This window comes from Abramis brama (genome assembly GCF_963993115.1).
Source record: "Abramis brama genome assembly, chromosome: 6".
Taxonomy (NCBI): Eukaryota; Metazoa; Chordata; class Actinopteri; order Cypriniformes; family Leuciscidae; genus Abramis; species Abramis brama.
The window spans coordinates 20,324,569-20,345,005 of record NC_139968.1 but is presented as its reverse complement, the minus strand read 5'-3'; the positions used below and the strand labels follow the sequence as shown (position 1 = coordinate 20,345,005).

The 20,437-nt window shown below is 37.1% G+C and overlaps 1 protein-coding gene across 16 annotated transcripts in view; it reads right to left on the bottom strand.

The window, feature by feature from the left end:
• Nucleotides 1-20,437, bottom strand: part of celf5a (cugbp, Elav-like family member 5a) — a 207,109-nt gene that overhangs the window by 31,557 nt on the left and 155,115 nt on the right. For all 16 annotated transcript variants that reach the window (XM_084116027.1, XM_084116021.1, XM_084116012.1 and 13 more), the window contains exons 4-5: nt 9,166-9,294; nt 8,067-8,146 (exon numbers count right to left, since the gene is read on the bottom strand). In XM_084116027.1, coding sequence (XP_083972153.1) covers nt 8,067-8,146; nt 9,166-9,294 — 209 coding nt within the window. The remainder of the gene's footprint in view (nt 1-8,066; nt 8,147-9,165; nt 9,295-20,437) is intronic.

The following is a 20,437-nucleotide window of genomic DNA, read 5'->3' as shown; positions in this document are numbered from 1 at the left end:
TCTTAGTTCTTGGGCAATGCAAATAAAATACAAATTTCAATATTCTTTTAGTCCTCAGTTTGGAGCTATGAATTTTCTAAATATTTGGTATTTGTCCAATCCTTTCTTGACTGTTTGTTTGCTTTAGCTCTGAGGCATCCAGCGAATATCAGGGCCGAGGGCTTGTTGGTCCAGCAAGATATAGGCTTGTGGGAGAATGTGATAGAGAGAGAGGGAGGAAAAGGGGAGAGAGAGTGCTGGTTGATCTGTGAAGTAAAACTCTCATTAAATTTTAAGCCGCAAAGCACCCAGAGGAATTCCCATAGGTCCAGGACCCAGCGAAATGGATTCAGGAGAGAGAGTAAAACTGTGGGAATAAAAAGTGCAGCTGTTCAACAGAGGAAGAAGGAGGGAAACAAGGCTCTGGAATCAAAGAGAGAGGACCGCATCTTTACGAGAATGAGCGGCGCATGGGGCCACAGTGGTGCTTTCCCGATTCTTGAGGTCTCTTTGTTAACGTGGACCATAAAAGCACTAACTAAGCCATATATCTGATATAACTCTACACATCTGTCTCTGTGCATTAACTGTGAATAAGATAATAAGAAAGGATTATCTTGCGCATATAACATCCAGCACTGGAGCAGCTGAGCAGAACAACTTCTTGTAGCAATCGCTTAAAAAATTGTTGTATATTTTCACAAGTTTTTTTAAATGCAGATATTAAAATGTGTCGACCATTGAAAACGCCATTGAAATTGATGGTTATATATATATATTTTTTTTTTTTTTTTTCAAATGTCAACACATTTTAATATCTGCATTTAAAAAAGAAAAGTGAAAATGTACAACAAAAAAATATGTAAACTTATGTATGAAATATGTATATTTCAATTGAGACCATTTTATTTGAATAAATATTGAGAGATTTTCTAAAAACAAGGCATGCAATAGTTGTACATCAGAATATATACATTAAAATTGGAATCTAGAAACAAACCTAAATATATAAATGCAAATCTCAAAATAGTAGAAAACATGAATATAGTTCTAAATCCAAACATATATTAATACATCTTTGTATTATATTCAGATGTATTGTAAAAATACGTACATATTAAATATGTATTCAAATGTACAACTAAAGAGAAGCACAATCGAAGATGATATGAGAGATATAGAGCTAAAACAGTTATATTTGATCACATAATGATGCGATTGAATTATTCCAAGTAGTAACTTCATTTTATGGTGCTATTATTTCAAACGAGTCTACTTTATTTTAAAATATGAAGAGATTTTAGGTCACACTTTAGTTTAGGGTCCAATTCTCACTAACTAACTATTACCTACGACTTTTGCCTCAAACTCCTAATTGCTTTTTATTAATAGTTAATAATGTAGTTGTTTAGTTTAGGTATTGGGTAGGATGTAGAATATGCTCATGCAGAATAAGGCATTAATATATGCTTTATAAGTACTAATGAACAACCAATATCCTAGTAATATACATGCTAATGAGCAACTAGTTAACAGTGAGAATTGGACCCTAGTTACTAGTTTTCATATCAAAATGCAGGTAAACCTCCAGCATCATATTCGAGCTCAGGCTGTGTGTAACCAGACATTGCTGTCTGCAATTTTGGCCCAGTATTTGTCCCGTAGTTGTTGCGCAGATATCCACACAGTCATGAGGAAATGAAAATCCAGCTGAACACATTGCCATTCAACCATAGACAGTGGCAATCGGTCGGCGGCCCAAACTCTCCTAAACCAAGGAGATTGTAATATCAGATAGCAGCGGCAGTTTCATTTTCCTGTATTTGTTGAAATACCGTCAATCCCTGGCGTACACACTCGGCTGGAAATGAGACCGAAGCAGGGGGCTAGAGTTCCTTGACCCTTCCAACCTTCTCCGGGCGTAATTTCGTCCCTGGTCTTCCGTTGTACAAGGCCTTCCTGAAGTCTGCCAATTTGCTTTACCGCACGGCAGTGTAAATTTTTAATTGCCCCACGTCTGAAGCACGAAACGGGAAGGGCACTGGGGGGGTGGCCGTGCACGGAATAAAGCGAAAGTCAAAACCCTGCTCGCTCTAACATTATGTGCTCTTCGTATTTGTGCATATGCATACGCACACCACGTTAAGTCCGGAAACATGCAAGCTTCTGGAGCTGAAAAATTAGTTTAGAGCATGTAGCTCTGACCTCATGGCTATGCTAGCAAGAGAAACAGACAGAAAAGAGGGGGAAACATAGAAAGTGGACTGCGTGTGCATGCATACTTGTGTGTGTGTGTGTGTGTGTGTGCATGAAGATAATGCACTGACTGCGATGAGCCGAGGGGATTTGAGATGAATATAAGATTGGATCGACTACAAGCATCAAGCATTTCTGCAATAAGGCCAGATTCTTGCTGCCCACAAGCACATCACTAGCAGACTGCGTTATGCATGCGTATTTAAAATGAATTAGCACTCTTTTCTTCACTGGACTTCTTACTGTAATAACTACAAGAGAGTGAACTGAGGTTTGTGGGAGGCTGGCTGGTGTACAAAGCAACAAATGCAAACTTTTGCATGCTAAACCAAGTTTTTGTGTTTACCATAGCAACAATGAGCATTACGACTAATAATTGGTTTCTAATTCTTTTGCATTGCACTTTTCTCACTCACATTGAAATCTCATTTGTCTTTTTTGACTCAAAATTAAACCAGCTAAATTCTAATTGACTGTGATTTTGTCATTTCAGATTTTGTTTGACTCTGTTTTAAACTTATTGTTTTACTTCAGAAGGCTTGGAATATAGAGTGCAAGACTAAATTTTTTATGCTTTTATGGGGTTTATTTGTACTTTTTATTTAAAAAAAAATAGTTTTCCCTGGAACAAAGAAAGAGTAAATGATGACAGAACATACATTTTTGAGTGAACTATGCCTTTAATGTTTTGAACTACTGGTATTAAGTTGTATGTAAACTGTAGGCCTAAGCTGACATTTTAATATTAACCTTGAATGTGATTATCTGCAGCGCTCAGAGTATTTATTGAAAACATTAAATATGTCCTGATTGGTCGTCATTTTGATCGTCATTGTACTTTTAGTGCAGACGAACAAATCACTTGATGCTGTAAATTTGTCAAGTCACACCTATTTCTGCTGCGGTTTCTATTACAATTGCTTCACGCAGTGTAGCTCCACCCACAGTGAGATTTCATTGGTTTAAAGTCCTGTTTGTCAAATTAAATTAAACATCAAAAATGTTCTGATTGGTCATTTCGTTCATTATACTTTTAGTCAGGGCAAACAAATTACTTGAAGCAGTCAAGTTGTCGCGTCAGTTATTTCTGCCGCAGTTTTTATAAGTACCACCTCACGTAACGTAGCTCCGCCCACAGTGAAATCTCATTAATCAAAACGTTCAGATTGGTTGTCATTTTCTCTTGTACTTTTAATCTGGATAAACCAATCACTTGACGCTGTAAATTTGTCACGTCACACTTATTTCTGCCGTGGTTTTTATTCGAATCGCCTCACACAATATAGCCCCACCCACAGTGAAATCTGATTGGTCAAAAGTCTTGTTGTTCAAAAATTAAACACAAAAATGCTCTAATTGGTTGTAATTACAGTTTCATGTTCATTATTGTACTTTAGCCTGAACAAACGTATTACTTGACGGTGTAAACTTGACGCATCACCTTTTTCTGTTGTGTTTTCAATTCCAATCACGCAATGTAGAAGCTCTGTTTGACATAAATAAAATGAAACATCAATAATACATTTTGACATAAAACACGTCATGTCACAGAGCATTTTGCTTTGATGTATTAGTTATCAAAATGATTGGGTATTTTTCAAATCATGTGTTACTTTAGTAACTGCGAGCAGCATGAGATTCTCTGATGGCGGACCGAGGGCGTGAGAGGCTGGTGGGTGTTCGGTAAGTTCGCCATTGCTTCTTTTGAAGAGTTTGCAGATAGATGAGTGCTTCATCAAGCCCTGCCTTGAGAAGAACTCCATTATCTCGGCTAAACATCTCACTTTGGCACCTGGGAGATGTGCGAGTCGTGACCCCTCCCTCTACAACTTCAGACTCAAGAGAATGGAGGCTGGTAAGGTTTTCCATAATCAATTTACCTTCCGAGATGACTATAAACCTTTTCCATCCCTCCCCTGTGAGCTTCCTCCACTCTTCCTCTGTCTCTCTACCTCTCTTTTTTTACTTTTCTATCTGGCGTTCCTTCCCGCTCTCTCTCTCTCTTTTTCGCTCTTCCACTCCCACCTCAGTACATGCCAATGAATAATTCACCAGTCAATGTGGTGAAAGGTGAGGTAAACAAGTCTATTGCCTAATGTCCCGGGAGGATGGAGGGAAGGAGAGAGGAAAGGATGTCTGAGTGTGTGTGTGAGGTGAAGATTTTAGAACTGTGGTTTATATTTCAATGTCCCTGAATCATTTGCACCTCAGTTGACCCTAAAGGTTATACAGAGAGCGGATCACACCACAGATCCATCTCTCTCACCGTTTCTCTGGCCATTTCATTCTCTTAAAGGGACAGTTAAACTAAAAATTATCACTTATAATGTATCATAAAATGACCAGGACATTCTTCAAAACATCTCCTTTTGTGTTCAAAGTCATACAAGTTTGGAACAACATGAGGGTGAATGGAAAATAAAGACAGAATTTTCATTTCTGGGTCAACCGTTTCTTTAACCCTCTGAGGTCGACAAACGCGCCGACGCGTTTTGCCGGATTTTCTCCACATTGTAGCACTATAAACTTAAATTACTCCATCATTTATGGTCATACAGAAAAAAGAAATATAAAAAAAGAATCTGTGATATTTCTCCTTTTGTATGTGTCCACTTACAATCAAATCAAAACATTGTGCTTTTGTAAAATAAAGAAAATAAACAGGGTGTGCGTTCTGCCTCTCCGTCGCGGTGAACTTTTTTTTCTTGAGCACGTCTATAAACTGAAACAAAACTCAGCGAATACTTGTCCCACATTTATGAGCCATATACCTTTATAAACATTTAAGTGTGTACTTTTAAATGATCGGATTCAAAACGAAAACAAATATTCTCTGTTTAAGTAATTTGTATAAAACCAACAAGACTACTCGCGCAAAAGATATTCACATGCAAATCTCAACATGGAACGCGAACGCGCTCGTTACCTCAACAACAAAACACTTCACTTCACTTTTCGTCGAGTTTGAAAGACGTGCCTGAGCTTACATTGGATTTAGGCTACCTCAGAAGAAGAAGAACGCGATTTGAAGACAAGAAAGATAAGGTAAGAAATTCTTACATAGCCTAGTTTGTTATTGTTGCATAAATGTCACGTTGCAGCTGAACTGTTGCTAGATATATGGGGAATATTATAATATTTAGACCCGTGTTTACTGTGTTTGTGGATATCTGCTCAAACATAGATATGTTTATGGTAACCATAATGTTTTATATTTGAGAGTGATCGCGTTTGAATGTATCATATTTTGCAAGCGATCGCGTTTGAATGTATCATATTTTGCAAGCGATCGCGTTTGAATGTATCATATTTTGCAAGCGATCGCGTTTGAATGTATCATATGTGTTTACTGTGTTTGTGGATATCTGCTCAAACATAGATATGTTTATGGTAACCATAATGTTTTATATTTGAGAGTGATCGCGTTTGAATGTATCATATTTTGCAAGCGATCGCGTTTGAATGTATCATATTTTGCAAGCGATCGCGTTTGAATGTATCATATTTTGGATGAAAGCAAAACGCACCAAACGGCTTCATGTTTTTATTATTATCTCATTTCATATCATCATAACGGATGGAAACATTTGAAGTAACATGATAATCAATATATTTTTCTCTAGCTTCTTTTGGAAGATTTATAGGCTGCTATAGGTTATTTATTGTTATTATTATTTTATCCGCACTGCGCATATACCTTATGCCTACAAGGCACAACAAACCTGGTGTTCATTATATTATATATCGTTGGAAACGTGTGTGTGTGTGTGTATTCTGTGAATTTTAAAAAGGAATTTTAAAAAGCAATTTTAACCAGAAAAATCTAATATTTATTTCCAAAATCGTGCAGGCCTTTCTCTTGATATCAGTATGTTCACTTTTTTTTTTTTCAGGTCCCAGATGCCACTGAGGACTTCAACATTCACGAGTCTCAGTACGTGAACATGGTAAAGTGAAAATCTTGGAAATGAAAGGTATGTACAATGTTTTTAGGAATGGCACAAAGGTCTCTGTCTTTGAAGTGCTTTTTTGGCATTTGTTGTGTATCTTTGGATTATGTTGTGTTGTAAATAAATCCAAACAATTTAAAAGCCATTATTTTTTAAATCTCCTCATTTACAGTATTGTGCAAGGTTGCTCAGAATGATAGGGGCCTGATAGCTCCTAATAGGGCCGTTAGGGGAGGTTCTTTGTCTTTCTCAGGTGAGAAAAGCTTACATATTAATGAGCTCTCGCATAAGGCTTTTTCACACAAAACACGTCGTAAAATTTTTAAATCAATATATTGTCTTATCTGAATGAGCAGTCAGGGTGATTTTCACATAGTTTTGCAGCAAATATTCTAGGCTACGTCATACAATTTTCAAAAGTCTTGTGAAGAAATAATCAGTATGGGTTTCATGGCCTTATTTCAGTGAGAATTTTTTTTTGTATTTTCAAAAACCACGCATAAATGTCATTATCTCAAAACTACAAACTTTTACATACATGCTGCTGATATATTATTGTAGCAGAGTTTGTGCTGAATACAGTGTAATTAGACTTTAGCCATGAAAATGTCACAAGTAACAGAAATAACCAGAAATGTCAGAGCATGTCAGAACACCTCCAGGGCCCAGAAAACAGCTCAGACCTCAGAGGGTTAAAAATGCCGCTGCATTGTGGAAAATGGGAAAAAAAGCACTCACTAAAATGCATTTCGAAATTCCATAACTCGTTTGTATCCAACTGGAGTCTTTTAGCAAATAAAACAGCAGCATGTGAGCTACTTCTGAGAGCCGAACAATGTGTGTGTGACTGAATAGCTGTGTGATTCAGACAGGCTGTGCTGAATAGCCGGCTTTTTATGGCTCAGCGTCCAGTCCTCGAGATTGAAACGGCCGGACAAAGGCCACTTGCTGATATGCTGGCAATGCAGCTATTCAACAAAACAATATGGCCAAATATGCAGTTTGGAAGTTGAAGTGACTGATCTGTTCTTACTTGTGTGTTTGGAATTGATTTAATTGCCCGGTTCACCTTCATTCAGTCGCAAAGTTTTTTCGAAAATATATCAAAATATATAATTGCAACTACTACTACTACAAAAAAAAAAAAGGTGTCCCACACACACACACATTTTTATAACGAGGCAAGATTGGTTTCATTTGTAAAATGTAATGTGGTGTGACACCTCAAAAAAGATCTACATTTCTGAATTAATAAAAAAAGAAAAATCAATAATTTTGTGGTCACACCACATGACTGATTGGCAGACAAAGTTTTTTTCATATATATATATATATATATATATATATATATATATATTATATATGATAATTTGACCCCTTCATGATTAGGCAAGATTATTTTAATTTGTAAATATGTCATATGGTTTGACTCCCCAAAATTTGCGAAAACCAAAGAAATTTGTATATATATATTTAAAAGAAACACGTTACTTTTGAAACTATATTCCAAAACAAAATAATGATTAGTGTGTACACGTGTTCAAGGTGTGAGTAAAATATGTTTTACTGTTCACTTGACGGTTACACCACATGACATTTTCAATAATGTGAAACTTTAAATTTAAACATGTTTTACAAAACCATATAAAACCCAAAGAATACAAAAAGTAAATTTCTAATCAGTTTTCTAAGCACTGAAAACAAGATTTTTTTCAAAATAGCCCTTAGAATGATACAGCGACCCCAAAATATATTTGGACAGGTGTATGAAAGTCATCGCGACCGCCGATTGTCGGAGGAACATCAAAGAAAGAAAGCATCAGTGAAAAAGAGTTTTTCTGTGTACGTGTGTGTGTGTGTTATAGAGGAGTGTGTACTCACTGGCATGGTTTGACTGCCGTGCAGGGCGCTGATTGCGGATTGAGCTTCAGCATGTGTGGAGAACTTTACAAAGGCGCAGCCTGAAAAAAAAAAAAGACACACACAAAGGTACACAAACACTTTAGCCACAGCGTAGAGAAGCGCATTAAAACACTGGAGAGAGGCAGAAAGCCCTCCAACGGTAAGCAAGCGTCTCCTCTAGAGACTGTGCTGATGCAACAAGCGAGCTATTTACTGCCACATGCCCATCTATGCAAACAAATCTCAAAATACGGGATAATTGATATCATTTTAAAACGCCGCCGCAGATATTCATCACGAGAATTCAAACCCTTTTGGGATTCAAGAGCAGTCGTATTGAAAACCGTTGAAAAACCTGTCAAAATATTAAGGATAGGTCTTAATGTGCCTTATACAAGCGTAACGCGTTTTATACAGTTTTTATTTAAGAATTAAGCATTTTTGGCAGAAACAGGCTTTGAAATGAAACACATTAGGAGCTAAATGAAATGTAGTTTTCTTGTCTTATTGTACAGGGAATGGTTTGACATCTATCCTTTTCTTCTCTTCCATAAGACTGGATATTCACGGATCCACCCCCTAAGTAGCAGAAATAATCCTACAGCAATTTTCGTAACACTGGCAAGGGGAAAACTCTGACTCCCACAGTGCTTTTCCAAATGCCAGGCTGTATTAGCGTCTTGCAGTGTCCCTAAAGCCTCGGTGGGCAAACAATGGAGTCTATAAAAAGTTTAATGTTCAAATATGTGTTCTTTTTCTCCATCTCTTAAGAGTCTTCAATGTTGAATGAGCGACAACTCAGAACAAAAATGTTGGTTCTTGGTCAGCATAAAATGTCTACATTAAATTTTAATATTATATTTAACAGAATATGTATGCTTTGGTGAGAATAAGTAACATACAATACTTTCAAAAACATATAGTGTATATATATAATATACATTTACAAACACATATACATATATATATATGCCGCTAATCATTCACAATAAGACCAGAAATGTGTACAAGAAAGCTAAAATTTCATGTTGACTGATAATATAACATCATGCCATAAAAAAAAAAGACATAATCCCACCTTTGCTGTTTCCATCCGGACCTCTTAGCACAGTGCACTCCTCAATGACTCCGTAGGGTTCGAAAAGACGGTACACGTCCTCCTCCGTCTGTTGTTTGTTCAGCATCCCGACGAACAGCTTCCTGTCTTCTGAAGCAAAGAAAAACAGAGCGAATGGAACGACTGGCGTAACCTCTCACCTACCCATTACCCACATACATTACTATTGTAAGCACAACCCAAATACTACTCAGACTTTTGGTCCTTGGCCAGCATGGGCAAACAGGGACTGCTTTTGCTTGGCCCATTTAGCTTGTGGAATGGAGTCGCAGCAGTAATTGTTCCCCGTGCCAAGTCTGTTCATTTTAATTTGGGGGATAATTGGGTTCAACCCCATGTTGGAAATGGTGGGTAGGCCTGAGGTGATAGCGCTAAGCTGTCGTGCTTAGAGGCTCGCTTTAATAAGAAGAAGCAGACTGCGAAGAGACAGCACTTTCTACTAAACTCTGGAGGGTGTAGATAGACCGAGAGCGCTGCTACCGCTGACCTGGAATTCAAACTAATATGAGTTGTTTTTGTCCCGTTCTATGTTTAGTCTATGGTAATTGGTTGTATTCACGGATAATACTTTCTTTGACCGAGCTGAAATCTTCAATGTTATACAAAAATGATTATCACAAATTATAAAGGGCACTATGCCAGGTGATACTGCCAAATAATTTAAACACTTGACAACTTTTGCAAGAGAAACTCCTATTGAATATTGTAAGGGTTGAAAGCATAAATTCAAACTCATCATCATTTAGCATTAAAAAGCAAGATTCTTGTAATCAAAGTTTAAGTAAGCAGAACTGGGAGATTTTTATTTTGCACTCATATATTTTAATTTCTCTTAACTTGAAATATTTGAGTAAGCTAATGTATACATTTAACTTAAAATCATCATGTAATCTCAACTACAAAAATTTGAGTAGTTGAAACTTGGTTAGCTTTAACTGAACAATTCAGTAAATGCTAATTTGCAAATTGGTAACAATGCTTCGATAGCATTAGCATAGCATAGCAATTGCTGAACGAGTACAGCAATTTAGAGCAATTAATACCTGTTCTCAAACCAAGCTTATGCGCTCCACTGATCACCATGAAGGTAACACCCCCCCCCCCCCCCCCCCAAAAAAAAAAACATACAGAAACTCTTCTAAATTAGCATAGCAAAACATTTAACACTACTAAATATACCACTTAACATTAATCTTGCTCAAAAACATTATATAACACTTAATTTTAGTATTTACTCTCCCAGAATGTCATGGCAAAGCATGCTGGGAAATCCCAGCCCACTTTCAGTTAAATTTAAGTTTGTCTAAATTAAAAGAAACAAGTTCATAAAACTTAAAACAATGAAACCATTCTGATTACTTACAATATGCCAGTTTGGTGAACTCAAAAGAAAAAGAAAGTTCTGAATACTCTTAATAAATTTAATTTAAATAGTTGAATTTAAGTTTACCCAACTTCATTTTGAGCATTAGGAGATACAAATTTTGAGCATACAGATACAAAAAAAATATTCAAAGTTTCACTCATAGACATCCACTTTTGCCATGTACTGACACAATGAGGTAACCTGTAGAAAAGTAGTCACTGAAACTGAATTATGAATAATGAAACACTGAATTATTTAACAATTTAACACACTATTTTTCAGTTTCTGAACATTTTCCTTTTCCTCAACAAGAAAAAAAAGAAAAAACAAGGTTGGGTCAAAAATTGTGGTAAGTGTGTGTCTTGCAGCCTCAACAGAAGTGTGATCAAACTAACCCTACAACTTTATCATTGCATTGATCTTTTTGAATATGTGTCAATGGGATGGATGTGTCTATTGAGTCTACCTCAGTCTTAGTCGTATTGATATTCCTTCATTCGCTCTGGAACCTGGCCGGCTCCGTGTCTCGCCGCGGCAATGACGTGCTCTAAAATAATCACGAGTGTCAGCACGTTGTCTGGGCCTCGTGCGCGCTCTTTATCGTTTGTGGCAGGATCAGAGGGTATGTATCAAAATAGAGGCGATGCATTGTGACATCTGTCACGTTACATCGGAGAGCATTTATCTGCAAAAAAAGAAGGCCCTGAACTGGAAAATAAAAGAGCGGGATGGGACCTGGGGGGATCTTCCGATCTGAAGGTAGGTTGGTTAAGTTCCTGGACGGATTCGCATAGATGTGGCCTTGAGGTCTTGTCGTGCTTCTTGTGACGTCTCAGCTCAAGGAAACGGGTGATGGGACTCTGGATTAATGTACGAAGCTGACCTGTATGAATTTAATACCGCGTGTGCTTCACCTCAATATTTATGCCACAAGCGCTGCTGTGGTAGCGTGCTTTAAAATACACCCTTGCGGCTGTCCCATGGCTGACAGCTGAATGGAATAATACTTATGGCCAGAAAGAGTGTAACAGTAACACACACTATAAATCAGTATTTAGCGTGACGACAACTTAAAGGAATGGTTCATCCAAAAATGTTAATTCTCACATCATTCCTAATTCCTATGACTTTTGTGGAAAACAAAAGACATTTTGTAGAATGTGGTGGTTGCTTTTTTCCACAAATTATATAATACATGTAAGTTTAAGTGTAAGTTTCAGTCTCTCAATTCAGTGTCTAATCTTTTCATTGAATCACAAAATTTCATTGTAATACAATGGCGATCTGAATAATTTTGGGGGGGGGGGGGGGGGGGGGGGGGGAGTCTGAATGATTTTTGGGTTCGTGAAATAAATTGAACTAAACTAATCTGAATAATTAGTTGGCAAATCAGACAGATCCAGTTCTCAAGTTCAACTATCTGACTTCAGTCTGTTTCTAACACAAATCTATCATATAACTATATTTGAAATTTCAGTCCCCATTCATTGCAATTGCATGGAAAAACCTCAACCAGCAGTGTTCACAGAAAATAAAGAAAATAAAGATGAGGGTGAGCAAATGATGACAGAATTTAGATTTCTGGGTGAAACATTCCTTTAATGCGTTTCCCTTTAAATCGTTGGATACTTTATTTATCACTTTAGCTATACTCCTGCTTTTCCATGATTCAATAAACCGCAAAAGTTTTGAGAACCTCCAAGCGATTTATAAAATAAATCATCCAGAGAATGTTTTCATCACTCTTTTTGACAGGGATGAGGGATAAAGCATCACCACAGGGCTGCCGTAAGAAAATAAAAACAGACACTGCGACTGACATTACACAGAAAAGAAAATCACACAATCACACACCATTCCATTTTAGGAAATACTGGAATTCAATACAGACTGCATTACATATAAAGGAACGTATGGAATAGCATCGCAATCTTGCATTATTCAACTTTTTTCTGTTTAGTCAGATGACAAAAGGTTATGAGAGTCGACTGTAGTCAATAATGCAGTCGCAGTCCATAAATAAGCAAGCAAAGTGAGTTTATCGACAGCATGACCACAACAGATTCATTAAAAGGCACTGGAGTGTAACACATGCTGTACGGTATCATATTATTTTGAACTATAAGTGCACTTTGATAGAGCGTTCAATCACTACAGTGACATTAAGGTGTGCTGCAGTGTTCTCATCGCACGTTTAATTGATTAGCACTCGTGATATTTGCATACTTTACTCCCCTGTGTCCTTCATATTGGGTCCGGCCCCACCAGCTGTGATACCGCCTCAAAAAATGACTCCTATCAAGCTTCATCAACTTCAGCGGCTGGGAAGAGTTTGTTTAATACATCACACATTAAGGGGTGAATAAGATTGCTAGCTTCACGTCTAAGGGAATTTACATGTACGTCCTTGTGATATGACTGAGAGCAAATTCTTATTTGTTTAATATCATGAGTGATATTCGTTATCTTTATTATAAGAAGTATGCTGCTAGACTGCAGAATCAAAGCTATTAGGCATTGACTATAGCTGGGAGTTTACTAGTAAATATCTTAAATAAAGAAGACAGAATAGCCTATTTACATTTAGCCTATAGTCCAGTTCACACAGCAAGGGTTTTCCGAGAATGCGGTTGTGATTCCTGAAAATTGGTTACAGAATGCGGTTGTCACTCCCGTAAATTACCGAACTGTGTGTGAATGTAATCGTATTAAGGACTCAAATAGGTTACGTTCACACTGTGAGTTTTCGGGATTGACAACCGCATTTACTTACAGGTGTCTTGAAATGTACCGTTCAAAAAGCAAATTACAGTAGCGCCTCAAATGCAGTCTGTATGAACGTGCAATTGGAGTCAAACCCATATTCTCTTACCAGTAATCACAGTGGCTATGTTGACTATCTATTTCAAAGACTATCTACATCTATAACAAAGATGGCGACATCCACAAAACTGAAAAGTTTTTCTCCAATCACTAAGTTACCGAAAGCGAAACAACACTGGAAAACCAGCACAAAAATGCATTTTAACCCTTTCCCCGCCATCGACGAAAATTTCCGTCATTTGCAAGACAGCGCTTTCCCACCATTGATGGAAATTTCAGTTATCACTGTTATACGGTAGGGGGCACTATTATGCATCTTCTGAAATAATACTGAATCTCCTGATCAAAACACAGATGGAGAAGAAGCAGAAACAAGCGATATCCTACTGTATGTAATCATGCACATGTAAAATAACGCGATCATCAACATTAAACAGCATATAAATCAAAACTGCCTAATGTTACTGAATGAAAATGTTTGAGGGCGTTGATGGACTTCAGTGTTTTGATCATCGTTCTGAATCCGATCTGTATGTAGTCTTTGACAAAAACGCTTTTTTGCTCAAAATGTTGCTTTTTTTATGAACTTACCCACATTCAAGTGTCAATAAAAAAAACGAATGCATGAAGCTAGAATAAAACTGTTTTCTTTTTTTCTTTTATATCAGAGGATCTGTTTTTTTCTTTTGATGTTTTGCATATTCAGACGTTCATACATCAAAATATTCTGGGGGCATTGAAAAATCTGTGAAAATATTCAAAAATGCTGGCAGTGGCTGGCGACTTTTTAAAAAGAAATGTCGGCAGGTAAAGAGTTAATACCAGGTGGACACAGGCTTTCTCTTTTTCTTATCAAAATACACAGACTCAAATGCAGGACTGACAACCTTTTATATATATACACAATATATTACTACAGTACGAAAAACAGTCGAAGTGGGAAGGAGAAAGACTTTTTTTTTTACTGTAACTAAAGTTGTTACACAAATATATATATAATTCACAAACTAAATGCAGATTTTATGTTCTCTAGCCCTCCATTTTCTGAGGCTCCCACGAGCCCAATTTGGGCACTTTAAACAAACCTAAACTACAAAAAAATTATCATATTTGACAAAAAAAAATTTGATCTACCACTGAAACAGTAAAGCGCTAAACCTAGACCGAATTGCTATCGCGTTTTTACAATTTGTATCCCGCAAAAAGCATCCGTGGAGGCTCTCAAAACATGCAGACCGTGTCCTGGCTCGCATGAGGAGATCCTGCAGCCACGGATAAGCCGGGATGAGTGTGGGAGGTGAGCGGTCGGTCGAGTTTGTAAATTATTGTCCTGAGAGAGCCGAACGACAGTGAATCATCACTTTTGGCTCTCTTTTGATTTTGCACAGGAAAGAGAGTTTGTGGAGGCTGTCATGAAAACAGGCTGTCAGTCAAGCCTAAATGGGCTGCGCGGAAAGCAGAGGGTCATTCCTAAATCTGCTGTCGGGCATGCAGTGTAAATTCCATTGTCTGACGCGGTGATAAGGAGAAATGATGAACAATATTAGCATCTTGATAAAAAGCAACATACGAATGAACAAACACATTAACTGAGAATTACCGGGTGGGCGATTATTCAACCGGAGACTGAGCAAACCGAGAGAAAAGCGCTCGGGTTTACCGTGCAGATAAGTGATGCAGACAGATAGGATGGGCTGAGATAGATTTTGCTGCTATTTCCACTTGGCAGACCAGAATCGAGCCTTTGAAAGAGGTGCGCGGCCCCCAACACTAATTAAAAACAACAACAATTACCGCATGCAACAAAACACAACCTCAACAAACAGACAGAGAGGGTTAAAGTAATTAACCTACAGAACAAACCCGGTGGATTTTGATCCAATTCATTACATGGAACATATCTTGTTTTTGTACGAACACTGGCGGAATATTCGCATCCGTCAGGACTCTTATATCTGGCAGCGATGATCGGGGGCTTCGAGGTCTTTTGGCTGCTGTCAAACTTGAGACGCATTTTCTCAGCTCTTGGAGTTTTACCTCCCGTGAGTTAATCTGAAACAATCAGCCTCGGATTAGCTCACCGAGTGTTTGGCCAAATAGATTAATCTACATACAGCCACAGACGTTTGGCAGTTTCTATCAAACAGACGGGCATCAAAATTTGATCAAGTGAAGTAAAAAAAAAACAAGTCAACAACTTAATTTTCATAACATTGTGTGCCAGAGTTACATAAACCTAAACCGTTTATGTAACTTTGCCACACAAAATATCGCAACGAGTTCACTTGCAGGAAAGCAGGCCTGCTGGTAGGCTACAGTTCATGAAAAAAGTTTTTGCAAATATAAAGCTGTTTTCCTAACAATCATATAAGTGATTTCACTTTTACATTATAGAGTAATATAGTAATATGGTAGGATAGGATTTAAGCTTTATATTTAAGTTTATATTTTTATACCTGCATTTTGAAATGTTAATTATTAACATAGTTAAATATAATTAGAAATATAATTAAATATACGAATTATGTATATTAGTGCTGTCAAACCGATTAATCGTGATTAATCGCACCTAACATAAATGTTTATATGTAAATGTTTATATATATAAATATATATATATATATATATACACAGTATATGTGTGTGTGTGTGTGTGTGTTTATTACATATTTATGTTAATATTAAGCATATTTACAAATGTGATTAATCGCAATTGATAATTATACAAGATTCTACTCATTTTTTTAAAGACAATTTAATGTAATTTAAGTTGAAATGACTTAAACATCCAAGTTGATTGTAATCAACAAATTTAAGGCAGCAACTTTCATTTTTTATTTTATTTTTTTTACAGTGTATGTGATTTTTTGCTGTTTCATGAAGCGTTTAATTCACTATAATTGCTTGGAAAAAAGTAATTGGCTGTTTCATTACAGGTTTTGGCAACTTACCCCATTCATTTGTGATAAAATGCCCCCAACAGAAGGTCAACATCTGCTTTAATCTTGTTCAGTAGTTTTGTTTGGTTTTGCCAAGACTTTAAAGTATGTGTCTACACAGAAAATATCTTTCAAAAATAAACCAAAACTGAAGAACAATCACTGGAGTAAAGTGTGACTACTAGCCTCTGTCTCCCACATAACACGCTGTTACAATAAAATTAAATAAATCGAATGTATTGAAATAAGTAATTAAAAAATATAAGTATAAATGGTTACTCTTTATTTTACGGTGTCATTGTTACAGTGTAATTATATATTTAAGTACTGAGTAATATTAATTAAGTGCATGTACTTACTATAGAGTTAGGATTAGGGTTTGGTTAAGGGTTAGTTGCATGTAATTATGCATAATTTACTGTTAATACTATTGTAAGTACATCTAACATATGTAACAAAGACACTGTAAAATAAAGTGTTACCGTATAAATATACAAATTATATTTATAAATATAAAAATATTTCATGTAATTATTTAATTAATAATAAAACTGCAATACTAAAACGGTGTTTTTAACATAACTATAGGTTACTATATAGGTAAACAATAACAACACCACAAAATAAGACCAAATAATGTTTTAGGAAATAATATAATTTAATTTAAAAAAATGCTTAAACCTACTGCTTACCAAGTATTTGACTCAGCTACACTAAATCCTCCGAGCGTTAACTAAGTGAACCGAAACGGCGCATAGTTTAATCTAAATAGATTTGCGGTATTCTGGTTGCGCCTGCAGTTAACTGCTAGGTCAACACATAAAATAAAAACAGCCGGCTGCAGAGATGGCCTTCAGACTGCGTGTATAAATCACAGGGAGACTTGAAGCAAATGGCCAACACATTTTCCATGTCACCATTCGATCACAAACGACGTTGAAACAGGGGGGAAATATCTGTGCGCTCTAATAGCGCTCTTCGATGGCTTATAGCTCTCCTGTAAGGTCCTATTTTAACAGCGAGGGAGGTAGGCTATAAGACGTGGGTTGTTTAAAATTCAGCGTTTAGAAAATTCCAGGTGTAATCGAAAGGAGTTTGTCCCTGGTTGACGCGTCATTCGCATTCAGTTGCGGCGGGAAACCTTGAACATATTATAACTGACCGCGCACATATAAAACCTCTCGTGTGTAGGAGTCCCGAGGCTAATATTCGCTCTCGAATGAGGACGTGGGGGAGGAAACAGTAGAAGAAATGGCTTAAAATATTTTATCTCCTCCGTATACTTCACGGCAAATTTACACTCGATATGATAACACACGTGAAATATGACCTGCTACCTTGTCGGCTTCAACGTATTACAGCGGTGCCCATAAATCTCCAGACCGCCGCGCGACGTCCACGCGAGCTGTAGTATATAAACATTTACAATACTGCAGGGCTATTTATACTGCCTACCTTCATAATGCCATTCACTGGGCTCTTTGGAGTCGGTTATGATATGGATTTTGTTTTTCATTACATTTATGGCCGTTTCAATTTCATAAACAAGTACAGCTTCTTTCTTCCATAGCTGTCGTCTGATGTAGGCCTACATAACACAGTTCCCAACCTGTCTCTTAATTATTTTCTAATTTTTCAAGCTTCACATGGTTGAAACCCCTTCACTATAACAGACCCTACACACACACACACACACTTTTCCTCACAAGCCCCTCAACCACATTAGTTTTGGTTGGGTAATGAGGTAGCCACATGCTATAGTGCACTCTAATCATTAACCTCTCCTTTCTTCCTTTTCGGAGGACACGAGACAACAAACTTCATTAAGAGGTTAAAAGCAAGCAGGCATGTGTCTCAACATCACTCATAAAAGCGACAGAGTGAAGAGGCCGATACGGCCTTCTGGGAGCAAAGCGAAGCTGCTACAGAGGACGAGAGGTGAGTGAACAAGAGTGATACAGTAACTCATAAATGATGGGGAGAGCCAGCATGGAAAGCAGAAGCTGGCCAGCCTGATAGCAATATTGGCTAAATATACATAATATATACACATTTTGTTGTTGTTGAGAAAAAACCTGTTTGGAAATGACACACTTCCCCTTTAAGATATTTTACCTCATATAACTAATATTAATGAACTAAACCAAGCCTAGCACAACTTCCTATAACAACAATATTTTATTCATAGGTGGTTCAACAATGTTTTAGGCCTGATTATTCAACTTTTATGACTAACAGAGTTAATGGCGCCCATTTTCAATTATTGTTTCCATTACTTTTTTTAAATTATATGCAAATCACTCAGAGTAACAGACTAAAATGAATGAATATGACATGACAACGCACCGACTAAATTTAAAAGACATTTCCATCAAATACTATGACTGAAAAAAAAAGAAAAACAAACAAACTCTTAACTCTTTTATATTTGGAAGTCAAAGCACTGCACAGAGCAGTTCGTGAACACACCGATATAAGAGAATGAATATGGATTAAAAGATACATTCGGGATGCTCTGGCCGTACATGTAATGATGATTACAGTCGCACCCCTGACCTGACTAGACCATAGATAACATCTGTATTATGTATCAATAGTAATATCTGCTGACGGGGGCATAGGAATGAGTTGAAAAGTGTGGACGGAAATATTACAAAGTATGACATGAGGGGATTTTTCATTTGATTTCTATTTTTTTTTTCTATCACTTTTATTGAGTCATTTTTATTGACATCACATACTGTCTGAATAGGTATTGCATTTGATGAATTGTGAACTTCGCGACTAAAATCGCATACTGAGTAGGTATCGCATTTGATGAGTTACGAACTTCGCAACTAAAATCGCATACTGAGTAGGTATCGCATTTGACGAGTTACAAACTTCGCGACTAAAATCACATACTGAGTAGGTATCACATTTGATGAGTTACGAACTTCGCGACTAAAATCGCATACTGAGTAGGTATCGCATTTGACGAGTTACGAACTTCGCGACTAAAATCGCATACTGAGTAGGTATCACATTTGATGAGTTACGAACTTCGCAACTAAAATTGCATACTGAGTAGGTATCGCATTTGATGATTTACAAACTTCGCGACTAAAATCGCATACTGAGTAGGTATCGCATTTGACGAGTTACGAACTTCGTGACTAAAATTGCATACTGAGTAGGTGCTACATTTGATGAGAAATGAACTTGCGACCGAAATTGTGTACTGTCTGAGTAGGTACTAAATTTGATGAGGAACGAATTTTGCAACCAACATCACATACTGAGTATGTATATATCTTTTATATATTGTAAATGGTTTTTTTACATTTTATAGTATGAATGCATGTACTATGAATGCGAACTGGACGTACTACATCTGCCATGCTGGCTTTGTCGTGTCCTACGGACCTACAGTTGCACAGCCATTCACAACTCGCAAGTTTGTACCTCATCAAATGTAGTACCTATTCAGACAGTATGTGATGTCAGACAAACCATATGACTGAAAAATCGCATGAAATATACACTCATGTCACACTTTGAATGTTTCCGCTCACACTTTCCAGCTCATTCCTACGGCGCTGTCTGCTGATATTTCTATTGATACATAATTGAGATAGTATCTATGGACTAGTCAGGTAAGGGTTTGGGACTGCATTTAAGCATCCTCATTACACACGAGGTCAGAGGATCTTGAATGTATCTTTAAATCCATATTCATTCTCTAATCTCGGTGTGTTCACGAGCTGCTCTGTGCAGTGCTTTGACTTCCAAATCTGCAGAGTTAACAGTTACAGATGGGAAAAATGCTGGATAAGGTAAAGTGGCAAATACATAAATAAAAACATAAGCCCCCGAAAGCTAGTCCCATATCTCTGTGATTTCATAATAATGCAGGTTGGTTTCCTCCGTACAGTATACAGACTAAAATTACAGTGTGCTGCAAACTGATAAACCTTTCCTGTAACTCCTCACCTCCTCTCTCATTGTAATGTTGTTTAATGCAGTCCGGAGAAGACTGTAGGAAATTGGCTCGGGATAGTGTAGTAGCTGAGAGACCCGTAGGCCTGACATTGACTTTGAGCAGATACATCTTCACTCTCTGTGT